At 41.9% G+C, this 16,916-nt stretch overlaps 1 protein-coding gene across 2 annotated transcripts in view; it reads right to left on the bottom strand.

Annotated features, from left to right (window-relative positions):
- Positions 1–16,916, bottom strand: part of TCP11L2 (t-complex 11 like 2) — a 41,709-nt gene that overhangs the window by 11,276 nt on the left and 13,517 nt on the right. For both annotated transcript variants that reach the window (XM_060025533.1, XM_060025534.1), the window contains exons 4-6: positions 13,683–13,803; positions 12,452–12,672; positions 10,431–10,567 (exon numbers count right to left, since the gene is read on the bottom strand). In XM_060025533.1, coding sequence (XP_059881516.1) covers positions 10,431–10,567; positions 12,452–12,672; positions 13,683–13,803 — 479 coding nt within the window. The remainder of the gene's footprint in view (positions 1–10,430; positions 10,568–12,451; positions 12,673–13,682; positions 13,804–16,916) is intronic.

Genomic DNA, 16,916 nt, shown 5'->3' with positions numbered 1-16,916 from the left:
TGGGGAACTTTAAAAAGAAAGAAATGTGATCTTGGGCACTGGCTCTTGGAGATTTTGATTTGATCAGTCTGAGATGGGGCTCAGGCATCTGTGTTTAAACACCCTAGGTGATCCTAATATGTAGCCAGAATTGAGTACAACTGGTAAAGCAGAAAGAGCATGAGTTTAGGGGGAAACATGGGCTGTTCTCTAAGGGATCCGCTGAGATTTCACTCCCACAAGCTAGTACACTGACTGTTCTATGTGGCTCAAAAATCGAGGTCAACCCTATGAGGCACTGGTACCCCTTGGTTTTTCATATGGAAAAGAGCCTCTCCATTCATTTCTTCAATGACAACTGAGCACCTACTATACACCAGATACTATACCAAGTGCAGAGAATTCACAGATGAGTAAATACAGTCCCTATACTCAAAAACCTCCTTATCTACCAGGAGAGAGAAACAGAACAATAGGCAATGGTTTTACAGGTGCATTTACCTAAGAATTTCTCAGGGGCAGTGGAGGCCCAAGAGCACTTCCCCACCAATATACGTTCCTGTTTCCTGCCAGGAAGTCTTGGACTAACCCCGCCGAAACTATCTCTGGTTCTCTCAGTCCATATCCTGCCAGTCCTCAGTGGTCCAGTCTCTTCCTGTGGGAAGCCTTTCTTTTTTTTTTTTTTTTTGCGGTACGCGGGCCTATCACTGTTGTGGCCTCTCCCGTTGCGGAGCACAGGCTCCGGACGCGCAGGCTCAGTGGCCACGGCTCACAGGCCCAGCCGCTCCACGGCATGTGGGACCTTCCCAGACCAGGGCAAGAACCCGTGTCCCCTGCATAGGCAGGCGGACTCCGAACCACTGCCACCAGGGAAGCCCAGGAAGCCTTTCTTGATTGTATGGACCCATCCTTATCACTGCCTTCTTTTTGTTTTTTATATAAATTTATTTAATTTATTTATTATTTTTGGCTGCGTTGGGTCTTCGTTGCTGCGCGCGGGCTTTCTCTAGTTGGGGCGAGCGGGGGCTACTCTTCGTTGCGGTGCCCTGGCTTCTCATTGCAGTGGCTTCTCTTGTTGCGGAGCACGGGCTCCAGGTACACGGGCTTCAGTAGTTGTGGCGCATGGGCTTAGATGCTCCGCGGTATGTGGGATCTTCCTGGACCAGGGCTTGAACCCATGTCCCCTGCACTGGCAGGCGGATTCTTAACCCCTGCGCCACCAGGGAAGCCCTATCACTGCCTTCTTGAGGCACATCTGCCTTTGGATTTTTGATCTGGCTGTCATTTCTCTTAAATAGCTGACCTGAAAACCAGCTTCTCTATTTACTAAAAAAAAGTTATTAAATAGTTCATGTGCCTTTAATATTACTAGTGATACGAAAATGAGACTCCTTGAGAGTCCAAGCCTATGACGTTTATTTTTTATATAGTTTTCCCTTGACTTAGCTCACAGCACAACCTGATAGGTGTGTGAGATATCTGGCCTTGTCTTGGCAAACCCCTTTGCGTTGGAAACTAATCAAACGTTTTTCCAGTGGTACTTGTCACTTAGTAGGTTCTCAAAAAACCTCTGCTCTCTATACCTGGCATGAGAGACCCAGTAGGTTTCCTATTTAATTCACCATCTCTGGAGGTAACCATGGGCTTAAGTACTGACTCAAATAGTCTCCTTTAGACTGACAAATTGATTTGGTCCTATATGCCTGAAGATATCTTTCCCTTCAACTGTCATGCAGTAAAATGTTTACTAATACACACTGTGCATGCAAATCAAACTAGAAGACACAGGGTGTTTTAACTCTTTCAGAAAGCAGAGGAGGGAACACTTCCTAATTTATCTTATGAGGGCAGCTTTGCTCTGACACCAAAACCAAGCAATGGCATTATAAGAAAAGAAAATTACAGCGGGACATCTTTCATACATACAGATGTAAAAATCCTTAAGGAAGCATTAGAAAGGCAATAAGATAAAGATAATATACCGGGGCCAAGTGATTGGATAAACATCTCAGGATTGCAAGCTTGGTTTAACACTAGAAAAAAAATCAGTCACTCTAATTCGCCACATTAACACAATCAAGGAGAAGAAAAATATGACCAATTGAGTAAATGCAGAAAAAGCATGGGAACAAATTTAATATGTGACCTATTTAGATAAAAATTCTCAACAGGGCTTCCCTGGTGGCACAGTGGTTGAGAGTTCACCTGCCGAGGCAGGGGACACGGGTTTGTGCCCCGGTCCAGGAAGATCCCACATGCCGCGGAGCGGCTGGGCCCATGAGCCATGGCCGCTGAGCCTGCGCGTCCGGAGCCTGTGCTCCGCAATGGGAGAGGCCACAACAGTGAGAGGCCCGCGTACTGCAAAAAAAAAAAAAAAAAAAAAAAAAAAAAAATCTCAACAAACTAGAAATAGAAGAAAACTTCCTTAACCCCAAAAAATGACATCTATGAGAAGCTGCGGCTAACATCATATTTAATGCTCAAACAATAAACATTCTTCTGCTAGAAAAGCAAGGATGCCCTTTCTCATGACTTCTATTCAACATCTGATTGGAGGTCCCAGTCAGTGCAATAAGATAATCCAAAGAAATAAAAGGCAACATGATTGTATATACTATAGAAAAACCTAAGGAATACTCCAAAAAGCTATTAGAATTAATAAGTTAATTTAGCAAGGTCTCAGGATGCAAAGTTGATCCTCAAAAATCAATTATATTTCTATATGCTAGAAAACAAAAAGTTTTATAAAATAACATTTATAACACCAGAAGAACATAAAATGAGATTAAATTTAACAAAATAGGAGCTTCCCTGGTGGCGCAGTGGTTAAGAATCTGCCTGCCAATGCAGGGGACACAGGTTCGATCCCCGGTCTGGGAAGATCCCACATGCCATGGAGCAACTAAGCCCATGTGCCACAACTACTGAGCCTGTGCTCTAGAGCCCGCGAGCCACAACTACTGAGCCCACATGCCACAACTACTGAAGTCTGTGCACCTAGAGCCCGTGCTCTGCACGCAACAAGAGAAGCCACTGCAATCAGAAGCCTGTGCACCACAACGAAGAGTAGCCCCCACTCACTGCAACTATAGAAACCCTGTGCGCAGCAACGAAGATCCAATGCAGCCAAAAATAAATTAATTAAATAAATTTTAAAAAATTACAAGACCAGTACACCAAAACTAAAACAATATTGCTGAAATAAATTAAAGATTTAAGTAGAGATATTGAGTTCACATATCAGTAGACTCAACATTATTAAGATGTCAGTTCAACATAATTCCAATCACCATCCCAGCTGGCTTTTTTGCAGAACGAGATAAACTAATTAAAAATGCATATGGAAATTCAAAGGACCTAAAATAGGCAAAACAATTTTGAAAAAGAATTAAGTTGGAAGCTAACACTATCTGACTTCAAGACTTAGCCTCAGTAACCAGGATAGCGTTGTATCAGCTAAGAGTAGAAATATAGATCAATGGAAAAGACTAGAGAGTCTAATAAAAAGGAATGAAGTACTGATATGTGCTACAACATGGGTAAATCTTTAAAACATAATACTAAGTGGAAGAAACCAGACACAAAAAGCTACATATTATATGATTCCATTTATATGAAATGTCCTGAACCGTCAAATCCATAGAGACAGAAAGTAGAACTGTGGTTGTCAAGGGCTAAGGGAAGGGAGGAATGAGGAGATACTGCTAATGAGTTTGGGGTTTATTCTGGAAGCATGAAAATCTTATGGAATTAAATACTGGTGATGGTTGCATAACCTTGTGAAAATACTAAAAAACACTGAATTATACACATTTAAAATTTAATTTTATGGTATGTAAATTATATCTCAATTTTAAAAAAGAATACAGAGTTCAGAAATAGAATCACAAATGTATGGTCAATTGATTTTCAACAAAAATGCCAAAGCAATTCAAAGGAGAAAAGATAGTCTTTTTCAACAAATAGTTCTAGAATTGGATATATGAATGGAAAATTTTGAACCTTGAAATATACTGCCTTGAAATGATTCATAAGCCTAAAAGTCTGAAACTTCTAGAACATACAAAAAAAATTTTCATGACCTTAGGATATACAAAGATTTTGTAAACAATTCACTAAATACACAAACCATAGAAGAAAATTTTATTATTTGCACTTCATCAAAATAAAAAACTTCTTCTTTTCAAAGGATAGGGTTAAGAGAATGAAAAATGCAAGCCACAGATGGGAAGAAAGTTTCACAACACAAAAATATGACAAGGGACTTGCTTCCACAATATATAAAGAGCTCTTCAAATCAATAAGACAACCCAATTTAAAAATGGGCAAAAGATTTGAAGAGACACTTCACGTAAGAAGATAAATAAATGGCCATTTAGCATATAAAAAGATGCTAAACATCATTAGTCATCAGGGAAATGTATATTAAAACCACATGAGATACTTTCACATTCTCTATAAATATATATAGGGTAAAATTTAAAAGACTGATAATACCTAGTGTTGGTGAAAATGTAAAGCAGTTGGAACTGTCATACACTGATGGTGAGTATAAAATGGCACAACTACATTGGAAAATAATTGGCCGTTTTTTCTAAAATTAACCATATATTTACCATATGACTCAGCCATTCCACTCCTAGGTGTTTATCCAAGAAAATGAAAACACATGCCCACACAAAGACTGGTACACAAATGTTCACAGAAGCTTTATTCATAGTAGCCTAAAACCAGAAACAACACAGATGTCCATCAACAGGTAAATGGATAAATGAGGTATGTAATCATATAGGATTACAATATAATAGGATAACTTTCAATAATATAAACTATGGATACTCACAACAACATGGATGAATAGCAAAAACCTTATGTTGAGTGACAGAAGCTAGACAGAAAAGTGAACACACAGTATGATTCCATTTAATATGACATTCTAAAAGAAGCAAAACTAATCTACATTGATAAAAATTATATCAGTTTTACCTCGATGGGGGGAGGTTGGTTGCAAGGGGCCTGAGGATTCTTTCTGGAGTGACAGAAATGCTTTATTTCTTGTTTCTAGTGGTGGTTACATGGGCATATTCTTTAGTCAAAACTCACAGAACTATACACTTAGAGTTGGCGTGTTTTTATTCTATGTATTGAATGCTTCAATAAAGTTTTTTTAAAAAGGTATGGGTTATGGGTTGGCCAACTAAGTCACTGAGTCTAAGGCAAAAACCTAGCAAACAACCTATGTGATAAGGTCACATAAAGCTTTATCAACACAAAACACACATGTAAATATTTACATTACGTAAAAGCCATTGATTGTGCTATTTAGTGCTTCAGAGAAATCAGTCCAGGGAATGCTCTGTGAACTCTGCCAGTTTGGTATGAATGAGTTTAGTATTTGAGCTTTCTGAGATGAATGCATCAAGGGTATCCCTGTATTGATTCATCAAGGAATACAATTCCCATCTCTACCCGACTTCTAATATGGTACCTAAGCATGAAACCTGAGTGACCCTTAAAAAGGCAATGACTCTACATCCTGGACTTGGGGGATGGCCAGGCTAGCTCTTGGTCTGTACAATTCTGAACAGGCACCATTCAATAAACTAGGAGAATGGTGCAGAATACATGGATGGGAGTCCCTGATGTTGTCCAAAGCTTTAGATGGCCTCTATTTTCAATATTCTGGAAAATATTCAGAGCAAATACCCCAATTTTCAGTTAGAAGAATGTAGTTCTCTTATCCATGACATCCACTCTTTTATGCCTAGCAACACCTCACCTTCCCTTTTTTTGGTACTGATTTTGAGAAATCATTTTCCCTCACTCCATGCTTTCTTTTTGTGAACATCAATTAGAGGTCCCATGACTAGGCAATCTCCCTGACCAGGGGTTGGCCTCGCTGAGTCATATGCCCATCAGACTCCTTCGTAGGACTCTGAATGATGACCACAGCGTTCAAGGATGGCCCATGTTGAAGTGCACATTAACCATCTGAGGACGGAGCTCGGAACTTTCCCTTGTTTCTTCCTCCCCAGATTCCTGATGCCCTCCCAGTTTCTGGCCTTGCGCAGACTCAGGTATTTTCGCTTTTCTGTAAACTGCCCCACTCCTTCCATTCACTTCCTTTTCTGCTAAATCAGCCAGTTAGTTTCTGTTGCCTGCGATATACCCCAGCTGATATAACACCAAATTTAAAAATCCAAAGAAAGGAGCCAAAGCAGCAGCTTGGTTTACTCCTGACTTGGCCATGAGAGACCTGGCTTCCAGTCCCAGCTCCGCTACTTCTCAGTTGTGTGGCTCTGTCTCTGGGCAGGTCGTTGCTAAGCATCAGCTTGCTCATCTCTAAAATGTTTCATAAATATTTCCTGAATGCCTTGGGTGCCAGGCAAAGACAATCATAATGCAGTTTTATATATTTCTGAAAAACATTTATGTCCCATAAGGATTTCTGAACCACATGAAATCAAGTTCCTGAGAACATTTTATCAGATATAAGAGATTATCTAAATAAATAAAACCTTTTCTTTCTGAGTATCTGAAAAATTACTTGTGGCCCAGCCCCCCAGGGGTAATGTGCCATTCTTTCTACAGATAATTTAGTTGTTGGATCTAATGTGGTTACTTTGTTGACATTTAATACATCCACCAATCACTGCCTAAGGCTTTCTTGGGTATATTTTAATAGGGCAATTATATAAAATCTCTCTGTTGGCAAAATACAATTTTGGGGGGAGTCAATTAAGAAACCCAGAGTACTTCTCTGTATTAATTTTCTGAATAATTATTTTATAAAAATCATGTACACACAAAAATCCAACACTTTTGTCCTTCTGTGCAATACTGTAAGACTCTTATTTTGATACTAGGGCACAGTGGCCGACTTTTGGCAGAGTGACTTGAGGATATAATTAATAGTTGACATACACTCTGCTTCCTGGACTCTTGATTTCTCTGGGAACATATTTAGATCTGGGCAACAATGACCTACTTGTACAGCTGGATTTATTCTATTCTTAAATCTCTGGAAATATCCAAGTCAATGTGAAAGGTGCAAATGAAATATAAGTCACTAAGCCTGGGTTTTAAGGAGAGAAACAAATCATTTGAGATGAATGAAACTGTAGTTCAACCCTACAGTAAGGAATTTGTTCAAGATTACAGGCTATCTTGACTCACGACATGAAGACATTTGCACACATGTGTACATACACATATACAGGGACACAAATGGAACCAACCAATGAATCTCAGGAAAATGCTGCTAAGAATGTGGTTATCATAGTTCAGGTTTCAGATCCAGGTTCTATGTAGGGTTCTATGTCCCATAATCCCTCTCTGCCTTTGAAGCCAAAACAATATAGCTCTGAAGTCATAGAATTTTTGTTGTAGAAGGATCCTTAGAAGTCATCTAGTCATATCTGTCACTTGACGCTAGAGCTCTCTCTGCAAATCCCCCCAAGATAGTCGATATATTGTCTGGAGAGAGTCAGTTTTGCATAGTGGTTGAATGCACACGCTTTGGGGCAGACATAGCTGGGTTATCCAGGCTTTACCACTTACTAGCAGTCACCTAGGGTAAATACCTTAACCTCAGTTTCTTCTTTTATAAACAGTAGGTGATAACAGCACCAGCCTCATAGGGTGACTTGTGTAGCTTGAATAAGCTAATAAACGTATGGTGTTTGGTACATAGTAAGGACTTGGCACACAATAAGTGCTCAAACAAAATGTTAGCTAGCATGGGTTACTATCAGTAATAGAGAGGCCCATTCCAAAGTTAAAACAGCAGCTCCAGCTCCTAGGAAGGCCAAAATTGGCTGTCTGCTGCTTCCCTCCCATGGGTCCTAGTCTGCCCTACAGAGCTTAACCAAAGCCCTGAATCACTATCGACAGGGAAGGCAGTGCTCATGGCCCACCTGAGTCTCCCTGTTATCAAGCAGAATGGGCCCAGCTTCACTGATTGTTCCTCCTGTCACCCTCCGTGGCCCATGGCCTCTTCCCTGGACAGGCTCCAGCCTGCTGGAGCCCCTTTTAAAGTGGCATCTGTTTGGCTTTGTTTACATGAGGCTATCATATTGACCACCTTGACAGAAAAGCTCAGTCCACGAGGGGTAGGGTGGGGTGGGTGCATCACCTAACCCAGCCTTAGACTGTGGTTAACCAAAGCCCAGAGGCTGCTGTCAAGGGTTTGCCAATGAGGGAACCAGCTAACCAGCCTCTTGCCAGCTGTCCAACATCTGGCATCTCAGCTTCCTCACCTGTGAAACAAAGGGAATAACAGTACCTCTCTCACTGAGTAATTGTGGGGATTCAATGAGGTAACACTTCCTTTACTCCCATTCTTTCTTGACGTCTCTTCCAGTCCAGTTTTAATGCCCACTAGTCCACTGAAACTGCTCCCATCACAGTTACCAAGGATCCTCACACGGTCAAATCCAATGGTCAAGCCTTGGCCTTCATCTTTCTTGACCATTTAGCAGCACTTGTCGCAGCTGATCGTGCTTTCCTTCTTCAAACACGTTCTTCGCTTGTCTTACAGGACACCACCCTCTCCTGGCTGTCTTCACCTCTCTGGCTACCCTTTCACAGTCTCTGTTGCTGGATCCTTTTCCTCTTCTCAAGCTCTAGATGCTCTAGAGGTCCCAGGTCAGGCCCATTCAGTATCTACACTCACTCCCTAGGTAACCTCATCCAGTGTAATACTGTGGATAAGAGCATGGAGTGGATAAGAGTGTGGAGTCAAACTGCTTGGGGTGAGTCCCAGCTCTGTAATTCACAGGTTGTGTTGTGGAGGGAAGTGATTTAACCTCTCTATGCCTCAGTTTCCACATCCATTAAATGGGGAGTAATTTCCCCAAGTTTGGTAAAGATTAAATCAGTTAAAACAGATAAGGTGTTTAGAATGTGGTAAGCATTCTATACATGTTAGCTACTATCCAGTTCCATGGCTTTATCCACTATAAAGATATTGATGATGCCCAGATGTATATCCCCAGTGCCCACCATTCCTCTGAACTCTAGTCTCATATCTAAATGCCTCCTGGCATCTTCATGTTGATGTCAAACAAGATCTCAAAGTTCACACAACTAAAACTGAATGCTGACTCCATACCATCTCCCACCTTTCCCTGGCCTCTCCCATCTCTCTAACAGGCATCACTTTTTACCCAGTTGCTTAGAGTCACCCTCAACTCTCTTTTTTCTCTCATCCAACTTTCAGCAAAACTTGTTACTCCATTTTCAAAATACAACCAGAACCTGACCTCTTCTCATTACTTCCACCACTACAACCTGGACCAGTCCACCATCTGCGATACCACCTAATTGGTACCTGTTTCCCTTCTTGCTCCTGTACAATCTGTTCTCTATCCAGGAGCCAGCGTATACCTAAAAAATCAAAATCAGATGTTGCTTCCCTGCTCAAACGCTCCAGTGACTTCCCATCACACTTGGAATGAAACCTAAATTACTCTCATTTCCTAACAAGGCTCCTTGTGACCTGCCTTTGCCTACCTCTTGGCCTCATCTGCTACCACTCTCTCCTGCCTACTCCACTCCAGCCACACAGTCTGCCTTGTGTTTGTCCAATTTCACAAGCAAGTTCCTGCTGCAGGGCCTTTGTATGTGCAATTCTCTCTACCTGGAATGTTATTCTCTCACATCTTCCTATGACCCTTCCTCATTCCTTTAATTCCTCATTCCTTCCTCATTCAAATAGTTACTTATTAGAGAGGCCTTCCCAGTCCACCGCATCTAAAAATCACCCCCTACCCTCACTGCTGTCCCGTTACTATCTGTCCCTTTATCCTATTTTTCTTCATAGCACTTAATAACACATCCGACAATACATGTTTTTTGTTTGTCACGCCCACTAGAAGGTCAGCTCCTTGGGGGCAGCAGCTTTATTCTGTTTTGCTCTATCCATAGCACCCAAGGTGTGTCTGGGACACGGGAGGTGCTTAATAAATGTTTGTTTGTTTGTTTTGTAAATGTATGAAGGGCTTCCCTGGTGCAACAGTGGTTAAGAATCTGCCTGCCAGTGCAGGGGACATGGGTTCGAGCCCTGGTCCGGGAAGATCCCACATGCCGCAGAACAACAAAGCCCGTGCACCACAACTACTGAGCCTGCATGCCACAACTACTGAAGCCCATGCACCTAGAGCCCATGCTCCACAACAAGAGAAGCCACTGCAGTGAGAAGCCCGTGCACCACAACGAAGACCCAATGCAGCCAAATATAAATAAATTAAAAAAAAAAAAAGTGACTAGTGCTTAGCACAGTTCCTGGGTCAGAGTCAATAGCTATAAGTTTATGATGTCAATTTTAGAAGTTAAAAAAATGTTGAACAGAAATGCCCAAAGTCTTTAGTGATACTATTTAAGATATCAAAAATAAAAATATCATATTTTCACCCAATTTTAATATATATACACACTTATATTGTACTTACTCGGAGTTTCTTCTAAAATTTCTTGGAACTTGGTTCTCTCATAATCTACCAACTGGCGTTGGAGATGTGGTCTCAGACTCCTAATTGTAAAATTGACCATGTCCATTTTCATGAGATCCAGGACATGAAATATTTGTCTAAAAATTTTAGAGTTAAAATAGTTAGAGAGGTGATTAAGAAATCAATCTAAAATTCATTAACTATTACTAATTTTACAGGCTGGAAAATATAAACATCCACGAAACGGTTTTAAAATTCCAATCACTTTGACAAGGTCACTTTTCACAAAAGGCATTATACATGCATTCCAAATGTATTCTTCCAGAGATCTCAAGAGTATTTGCTTTAGCAAATACACCTCCAGCTGATCCACTATATTCAGCCATAAACTGATAGACACTAAACAGCATAAACAATGACTCTTAACAATGAGACAAAAAAAATTCAAGAAGGAATCTTCATTTGAAATTTTATGGAGTCTGAACATAGTGTACATTGTTTCTGTTCCTAAGGAAAGAAGAAAAAGAAAAGGAAAGAAAGGACAGGGCAGTAAAGCACAGGGGGAAAAACACTGCATTTTAGAGTTAGGCAGCCCTGTATTCAATTGCAGCTTTACAACTGACCAGCTCTGTGGCCAGGAACAAGTTACTCAATCTCTCTGAACCTTAGTTTCTTCATCTGTGAAAGAAAGGGACAAGATCAACCTTGGAGAGATGTTGTGAGAGTCAATGAGATAGTGAACACAAAATGCAGGGGAGAGTGACAACCAGTAGGTGCTCAATACACGAGGAAGATGAACACCACAGAAAATCCTTCAAAGCAAGGATTCTACAACTGGAGAATCTCAATCTGCCAGAGCTGAGTGCAACTCTAAGGATACTTACAGCCTATTTTACAGATGGGGAAAGTGTGACTTTGAGAGGTTGTCAACTTTCCCAGAGTCATAAAGTAAGTAACCCATTATATGCAAACCAGCTTCCTTTCCCCTTCCCTTTCCTATACTATTAGGTGAAACTTAGTTCTCAATGTGGCTGTATTCTCAAAAAAAGGAGAAGAATTCCCCTCAATGGCAAAAAGTACTGCAGACTCCTCTCTCCTCTGGGATCACAAAGAAATTACTGTCTACACAGCCAGATTAGAGTCTTACGATCTTACTGTACACATCACTTCCTGAGGGAAGCTGCAGCACAGATAGCTAGACGACCACCAAAGGTCCATGTTGCCTTCCTGCAGTGTGGATTTGTGGCTGGGAAATGTGTTCCCAGACAGCAGCCACGTTTCCCAGGCCACCTTCAATGTAGGTGGTACCATGGGACTAGGTATAGTCAATGTAATGCATTGCTTCTGGGCCTAGGTGGTTAAACACTGGATATGCCTTCCTCATGATCTCTTTCCCATTCACCAGCTAAATGTAAAGGACTCCAAGGAGCTGGGCAAGGGTGGAGCCAAGGAGAGAAGGAGGCTGGGTCCCTGAATGACACATGGAAGGCTGCCTGACCAAGAATCCCTGACTCGGACTCTGACATGAGTGAGAAACAAACGTTTATTGGTTAAATCACTGAGAACTCAGCGTTTACATGTCATAGCAGCTAGCAATACCCTAACTAATGAAGAAGCCTTCCTGGATCCTTAACTAGGTTAGGTCCCCCTGCTGGAGGCTCCATTAATCCCCTCTACTTCCCTTTTCATAGCACTTATCACAACTGTAATTCCTTGTTCAAGAGCTGTCTCCCTATTAGACTGTAATCAGAGATTGCATCAGAGATTGCATCTGCGTTTTTCATCACTGCACCTCTAGGGCCCAGCACTGCCAGCTAACAACCTTGTTGGGTCACTCAGTGTGAAAACTCCATGCACACAATAAATGATTGACTTGTCCCTTGCTTAGGTGGTTTCTTCCTAGGGTCAAGGGTTCCTTTGGGAGAGGAGGAACCCTTATTCTGTGTTCCTCAATTCCCACACTTCCCTTCTGAATGAACTCAAAGGTATTCTAAGAAAATGCAAGCAGCAGAACCGCTAACCTCAGCACATCCACGATGTTGCAGGTAGCCTTTAACTCTCTGATATCATCATCTCGCACAGGAGCGCACAGCTTTCCCATCGTACTGATGACGTAGTTGGCTAGGCCTTGGATGTCGACAGCACTGTGCTCAGCCTGCTGCCTAATGAGGTCTGTGTCCAAAACTTCACAGATCTGGTTGCGAAGCCGGTTGCCACCAGGAGTCAGAAAAGAGAGGAGAACCTATACAGGGAAAGGAAAGAAAAATTAACAGCATCCTTACATGAATAAAGGTTGTCATTTCTAATTTCAATGTCTAGATGACCAAGCTCCCTGTCCATATTTTAATGCCCCGGATGCCACAGAAGTTTGCATCAAGTGGTGGATCAGAGGAGCACTCCAGGGTCCTGACTCTAAAAAGAAAGCTCTGTCTTCTGAATGAAAGCCTCCCCTCCCCTCCCATGGGAAGTTACTAACACTATAGGAATGAAAACAACTGGCAAGGAAGCAATACTATTGAAAGAACTTCAAAAAGTTTACAGAGAAAACGTGCACAGACAAGTTGCAGATCATGGCTCCAAAAGAACCCTTTAAAGAAGGGCGAATAGAAACATCCCCATGGGCTCTATTAGTATAATATATTTACATGTGAAATATTACATATTATATGAGCAACCTATATTGTGTATTCACTACACAGCAGACACTGTACTTACAGACACAGCACGTGGTTAGGAGAACAAGCTCTGAGCCGGAGTGCCTCAGTTCAAATCCCTTCCACCCCTCAAAGCTGCATGACCTTGGGTGAGTCAGGGAACTTGGTTTCTTTATATAAGATAATAACAGGCATAACTACCTCACAGCATTATAGTAAGGATAAATGAATAATCTAGTGCTTGGCACAGAGCAAGTGTCTTGTAAAAGTTAGCTATGACTGTCATCTGATCTAATTCTCACAACTACTCCGGAGACAGACTTAAGAAGAGAGAGCCTGTCACTAAAGCAGGTCTATCTAACTCAGGCTCCGTGCTCTGAAGCACCACAGCCACTGCCCTACATGCTAAGCATTGGCTTGAGTTCCTGCCGCTGCCCTGTTTTCCCAGCCTGCACCCCATTCCAGGAGGTGCAGGAAAAAACCCTTTCGGTGACTGAACTGGCTCAGGGTTTCAGAAGAGTCTCCAATACTCTCTGCAGGACACGAAAACAGCCTTTGGGGGGAAAATTACTAATTAATACAGACAACATCAACTTGCCTCTCTGATTTCTTCAAATAGCTTGATGGCGTGTTCATACTCAGGGGGCTCGGCGTTCAGTTCTGATTCCAAGACGTCCCAGAAGGCCTGGTGGACAACGTGCCTCACTCTACCGGCCAAGCTACAGGAATGAAATGGATCAATTTTAAAATAAGCACTATTTCTCCTGATTATAAAAGAAAGATGCTTATTGTAGAAATCTTAGAAAATGCAGAAAAACAGAGAATAAAAATTGCTCATAATCCTGTTATTAATCTTTTGACGTATTTGATATATGTTCAATGAATGCATTGTTTTAATATAATTGTTTTAATACTGAGTCTGTACAATATTATTTCATTTAGTACTCTGTCTTAAGTGTCTCCCCTAGATTTTTTAAATGCTTCCTCCGTATAGCTTTTGATATGTTCATAAAATTTCGTCCTAAGGAGATACCATAATTTACCTAGCTACTCTTCTACACAGACTTTTAGACTTGGTCTAGATTTTGGGGATGAGATAGCAAAATTGCTCTTTCCTTAACAGCTGAAGTTTCATGGCATGGAACAGAACAGATTGGCCCATGGAGACATGCATTTGATTGCCTGCCAGCTTCAGCTTAGATGTCCCATTTAAAGTTGGCCAGACCAAAACTGCTGAAATAGGAGCCTTCCTAGGAAAAGCTAACAATAGAGTAGGTGGCCACCTTGCTTTACCCTGTACGTCAATGCCCTAAAATAGGTGTATGTTAAAACACACAGGGACCTCTCTGGTGATCCAATGGTAAAGAATCCACCTTCCAGTGCAGGGGACGCAGGTTCAATCCCTGGTCGGGGAACTAAGATGCCACAGGCCGCGGGGCAGCTCAGCCCACACGCCACAGCTACTGGGCTTGCGTGCCTCAACTAGAGCCCGTGAGCCACAAACTACAGAGCCCACCCGCCACAACTAAAGAGAAGCCCGTGCACCGCAACAAAAGATCCTGCATGCCTCAACGAAGATCCTGCATGCCACAACTAAGACCTGACGCAGCCATAAAAATAAATAAATAAAATTTAAAATAAATAAATAAATAAAACACACATTCCTACTGAACTCCTACACCATTTTGCAACAGCTTTTAGAAAAGCGCATATTTCCCTGAACTGTAATTACCTGCAAGTCTCTATCCCACACAGGGCTATACACCTCTCTCAGGTAGAGGTCATTTCTTCTAGGTACCTGCCACTGTACCTAGCATAACACTTGTCATTTACTGAGGGTTCACTGAATGCATGGTGAATGAATTAGTAATTTGATAGTTAAGCATATCTCCTAATTTTTCTTTTAAAGTACAAATAGCTAAATATACAATAATGCTATGAGAAGTGAAAATTAGCTTTCTGAGGAGTATGAGTTAAAACGGTTTCCGTAAGTGCAAATACTATATTCTACTCAGCCACTTTAAATGTGAAAACTTATTCTAGTTGCCTGAATAGATTTATTCAACATAAATGCCATTTCCAATGTTTGAGACTCTCTCGAGCAATTACAGAACAATGAGAAGGACAAACGTTGCTGGGACAGACTTTCGCTCTGAACTTTACAGGCCTCGTGTACTTGGCTTGAAGGCACCAACCAGGAGTGAGCTAAAACGACGTCACAGCTCCTTGAGGGATGTCGGAGTTTAAGTTTTCCCAAAGGCTACAAGCTTTTTAATTTTGGGGAGTGGGAGAGGTAGGGAGGAAGGGGTGGAGATGAAATCAGTCAAATCATTTATAAGCATTCCTACCTGGTATCAGAAATCTGACTTATTTTACCAAGTGTTTCCCCCCACTTGGTAAAATATGAGAGTCGGCCATATTTTAAAGAGTAACAAGAGACAGTGCTTTGAGAGCTATCACCCTGTCTCCTTATTTGTCACAAATAATAAACGCTTATGCTTTGATAAAAAAAAAGAAAAAAAAGTAACGACTTGGTCATTGTGGAGGGTCATCTGAAAAATCAGCAGCTAATGATACGCTATTTCACTTTTAAACAAACGTAATGTGTCCCAACTCTACATGTTGTTTCCCTTGCTCACATTTTCTAGCCGTGGCAGAAAATGAAGAGAAGGGGAATTCGTACCTTCCACAGTATCAAAGTACTTACATGCAAGGCACTTATATGCCCAGGAACATGCATTTAGAGTGAGTGTTGTGGAGAATGCGAGGCTCAGATATGGTCACAGCAGAGCCAGGATTCAAACCCCGGGGTCTGTCTGATCCTAAAGGGCCTTCATTCAGCCTGTATTTGCAACTTTTGAATTTAAAGCACAAACACTCCCAATTTGTCTTTTCTGTACTGCATAAAACATACTTATTTTAACTTCAAAAATTCATTTTTATTAGTCAATAAATGTTTATTCAAAATTCAATATGTGGTAGGCCCTGTTTCAGGTGCTTGGGTGTAGTGAAAAGAAAGCCTCTGTTCTCAAAAAGCTTACATGTTAGCAGAGACAGAAGAAAAACACACTGAAAGGGAGTAAGACAATTTCAGAGCCACAAGGAAGGCAGAGGAAGACAATGTGGTCCACAGTGATGAAGAGGTGCCGATTTGGCGGGGTGGTTGAAGAAAGCTTCTCTAAGACAGTAAGCGACCTTAGAGCTGAGACCCAAATGGGGAAAAGAAAGCAGCTGGTGAAGATCTATGGGAAAAACATTAAAAAAAAAAGGAAGGGGCTTCCCTGGTGGCGCAGTGGTTGAGAGTCCGCCTGCCGATGCAGGGGACGCGGGTTCGTGCCCCGGTCCGGGAAGATCCCACATGCCGCGGAGTGGCTGGGCCCGTGAGCTATGGCCGCTGCGCCTGTGCGTCCGGAGCCTGTGCTCCACAACGGGAGAGGCCACAACAGTGAGAGGCCCGCGTACCGCAAAAAAAAAAAAAAAAAAGGAAGGAAGAAGGTCCAAGTCCCTGGGACGGGATCAAGCTGGTGTACTCCAGGATCAGCAAGGAAGCTTCAGTGTGGCTGAAGCACAGCAGGCAGCAGGAAAAGGAGGAAGAGACATGGTCAGTGAAGGGGGGCCTTGCTCACCATACTAAAGAGTTTGCATTTTTATTCTAAGTGTAATAGAACCATTGAAGGGTTCTATAAGCAAAGACATGATCTAATCTGATTTACCCATTAGAAAGATCACTGTGGCTACCTGTGGATGTGGAGGATGGACAATGCAGGAGCTAAGGATGGAGACCGGGCAACTAGTTAGGACACAAAGAGTACAGGTCAGAGACGATGGTGGC

This window comes from Delphinus delphis, chromosome 11 (genome assembly GCF_949987515.2).
Source record: "Delphinus delphis chromosome 11, mDelDel1.2, whole genome shotgun sequence".
Taxonomy (NCBI): domain Eukaryota; kingdom Metazoa; phylum Chordata; class Mammalia; order Artiodactyla; family Delphinidae; genus Delphinus; species Delphinus delphis.
The sequence above is the reverse complement of the archived record's forward strand: the minus strand, read 5'-3'. Positions and strand labels throughout refer to the sequence as shown.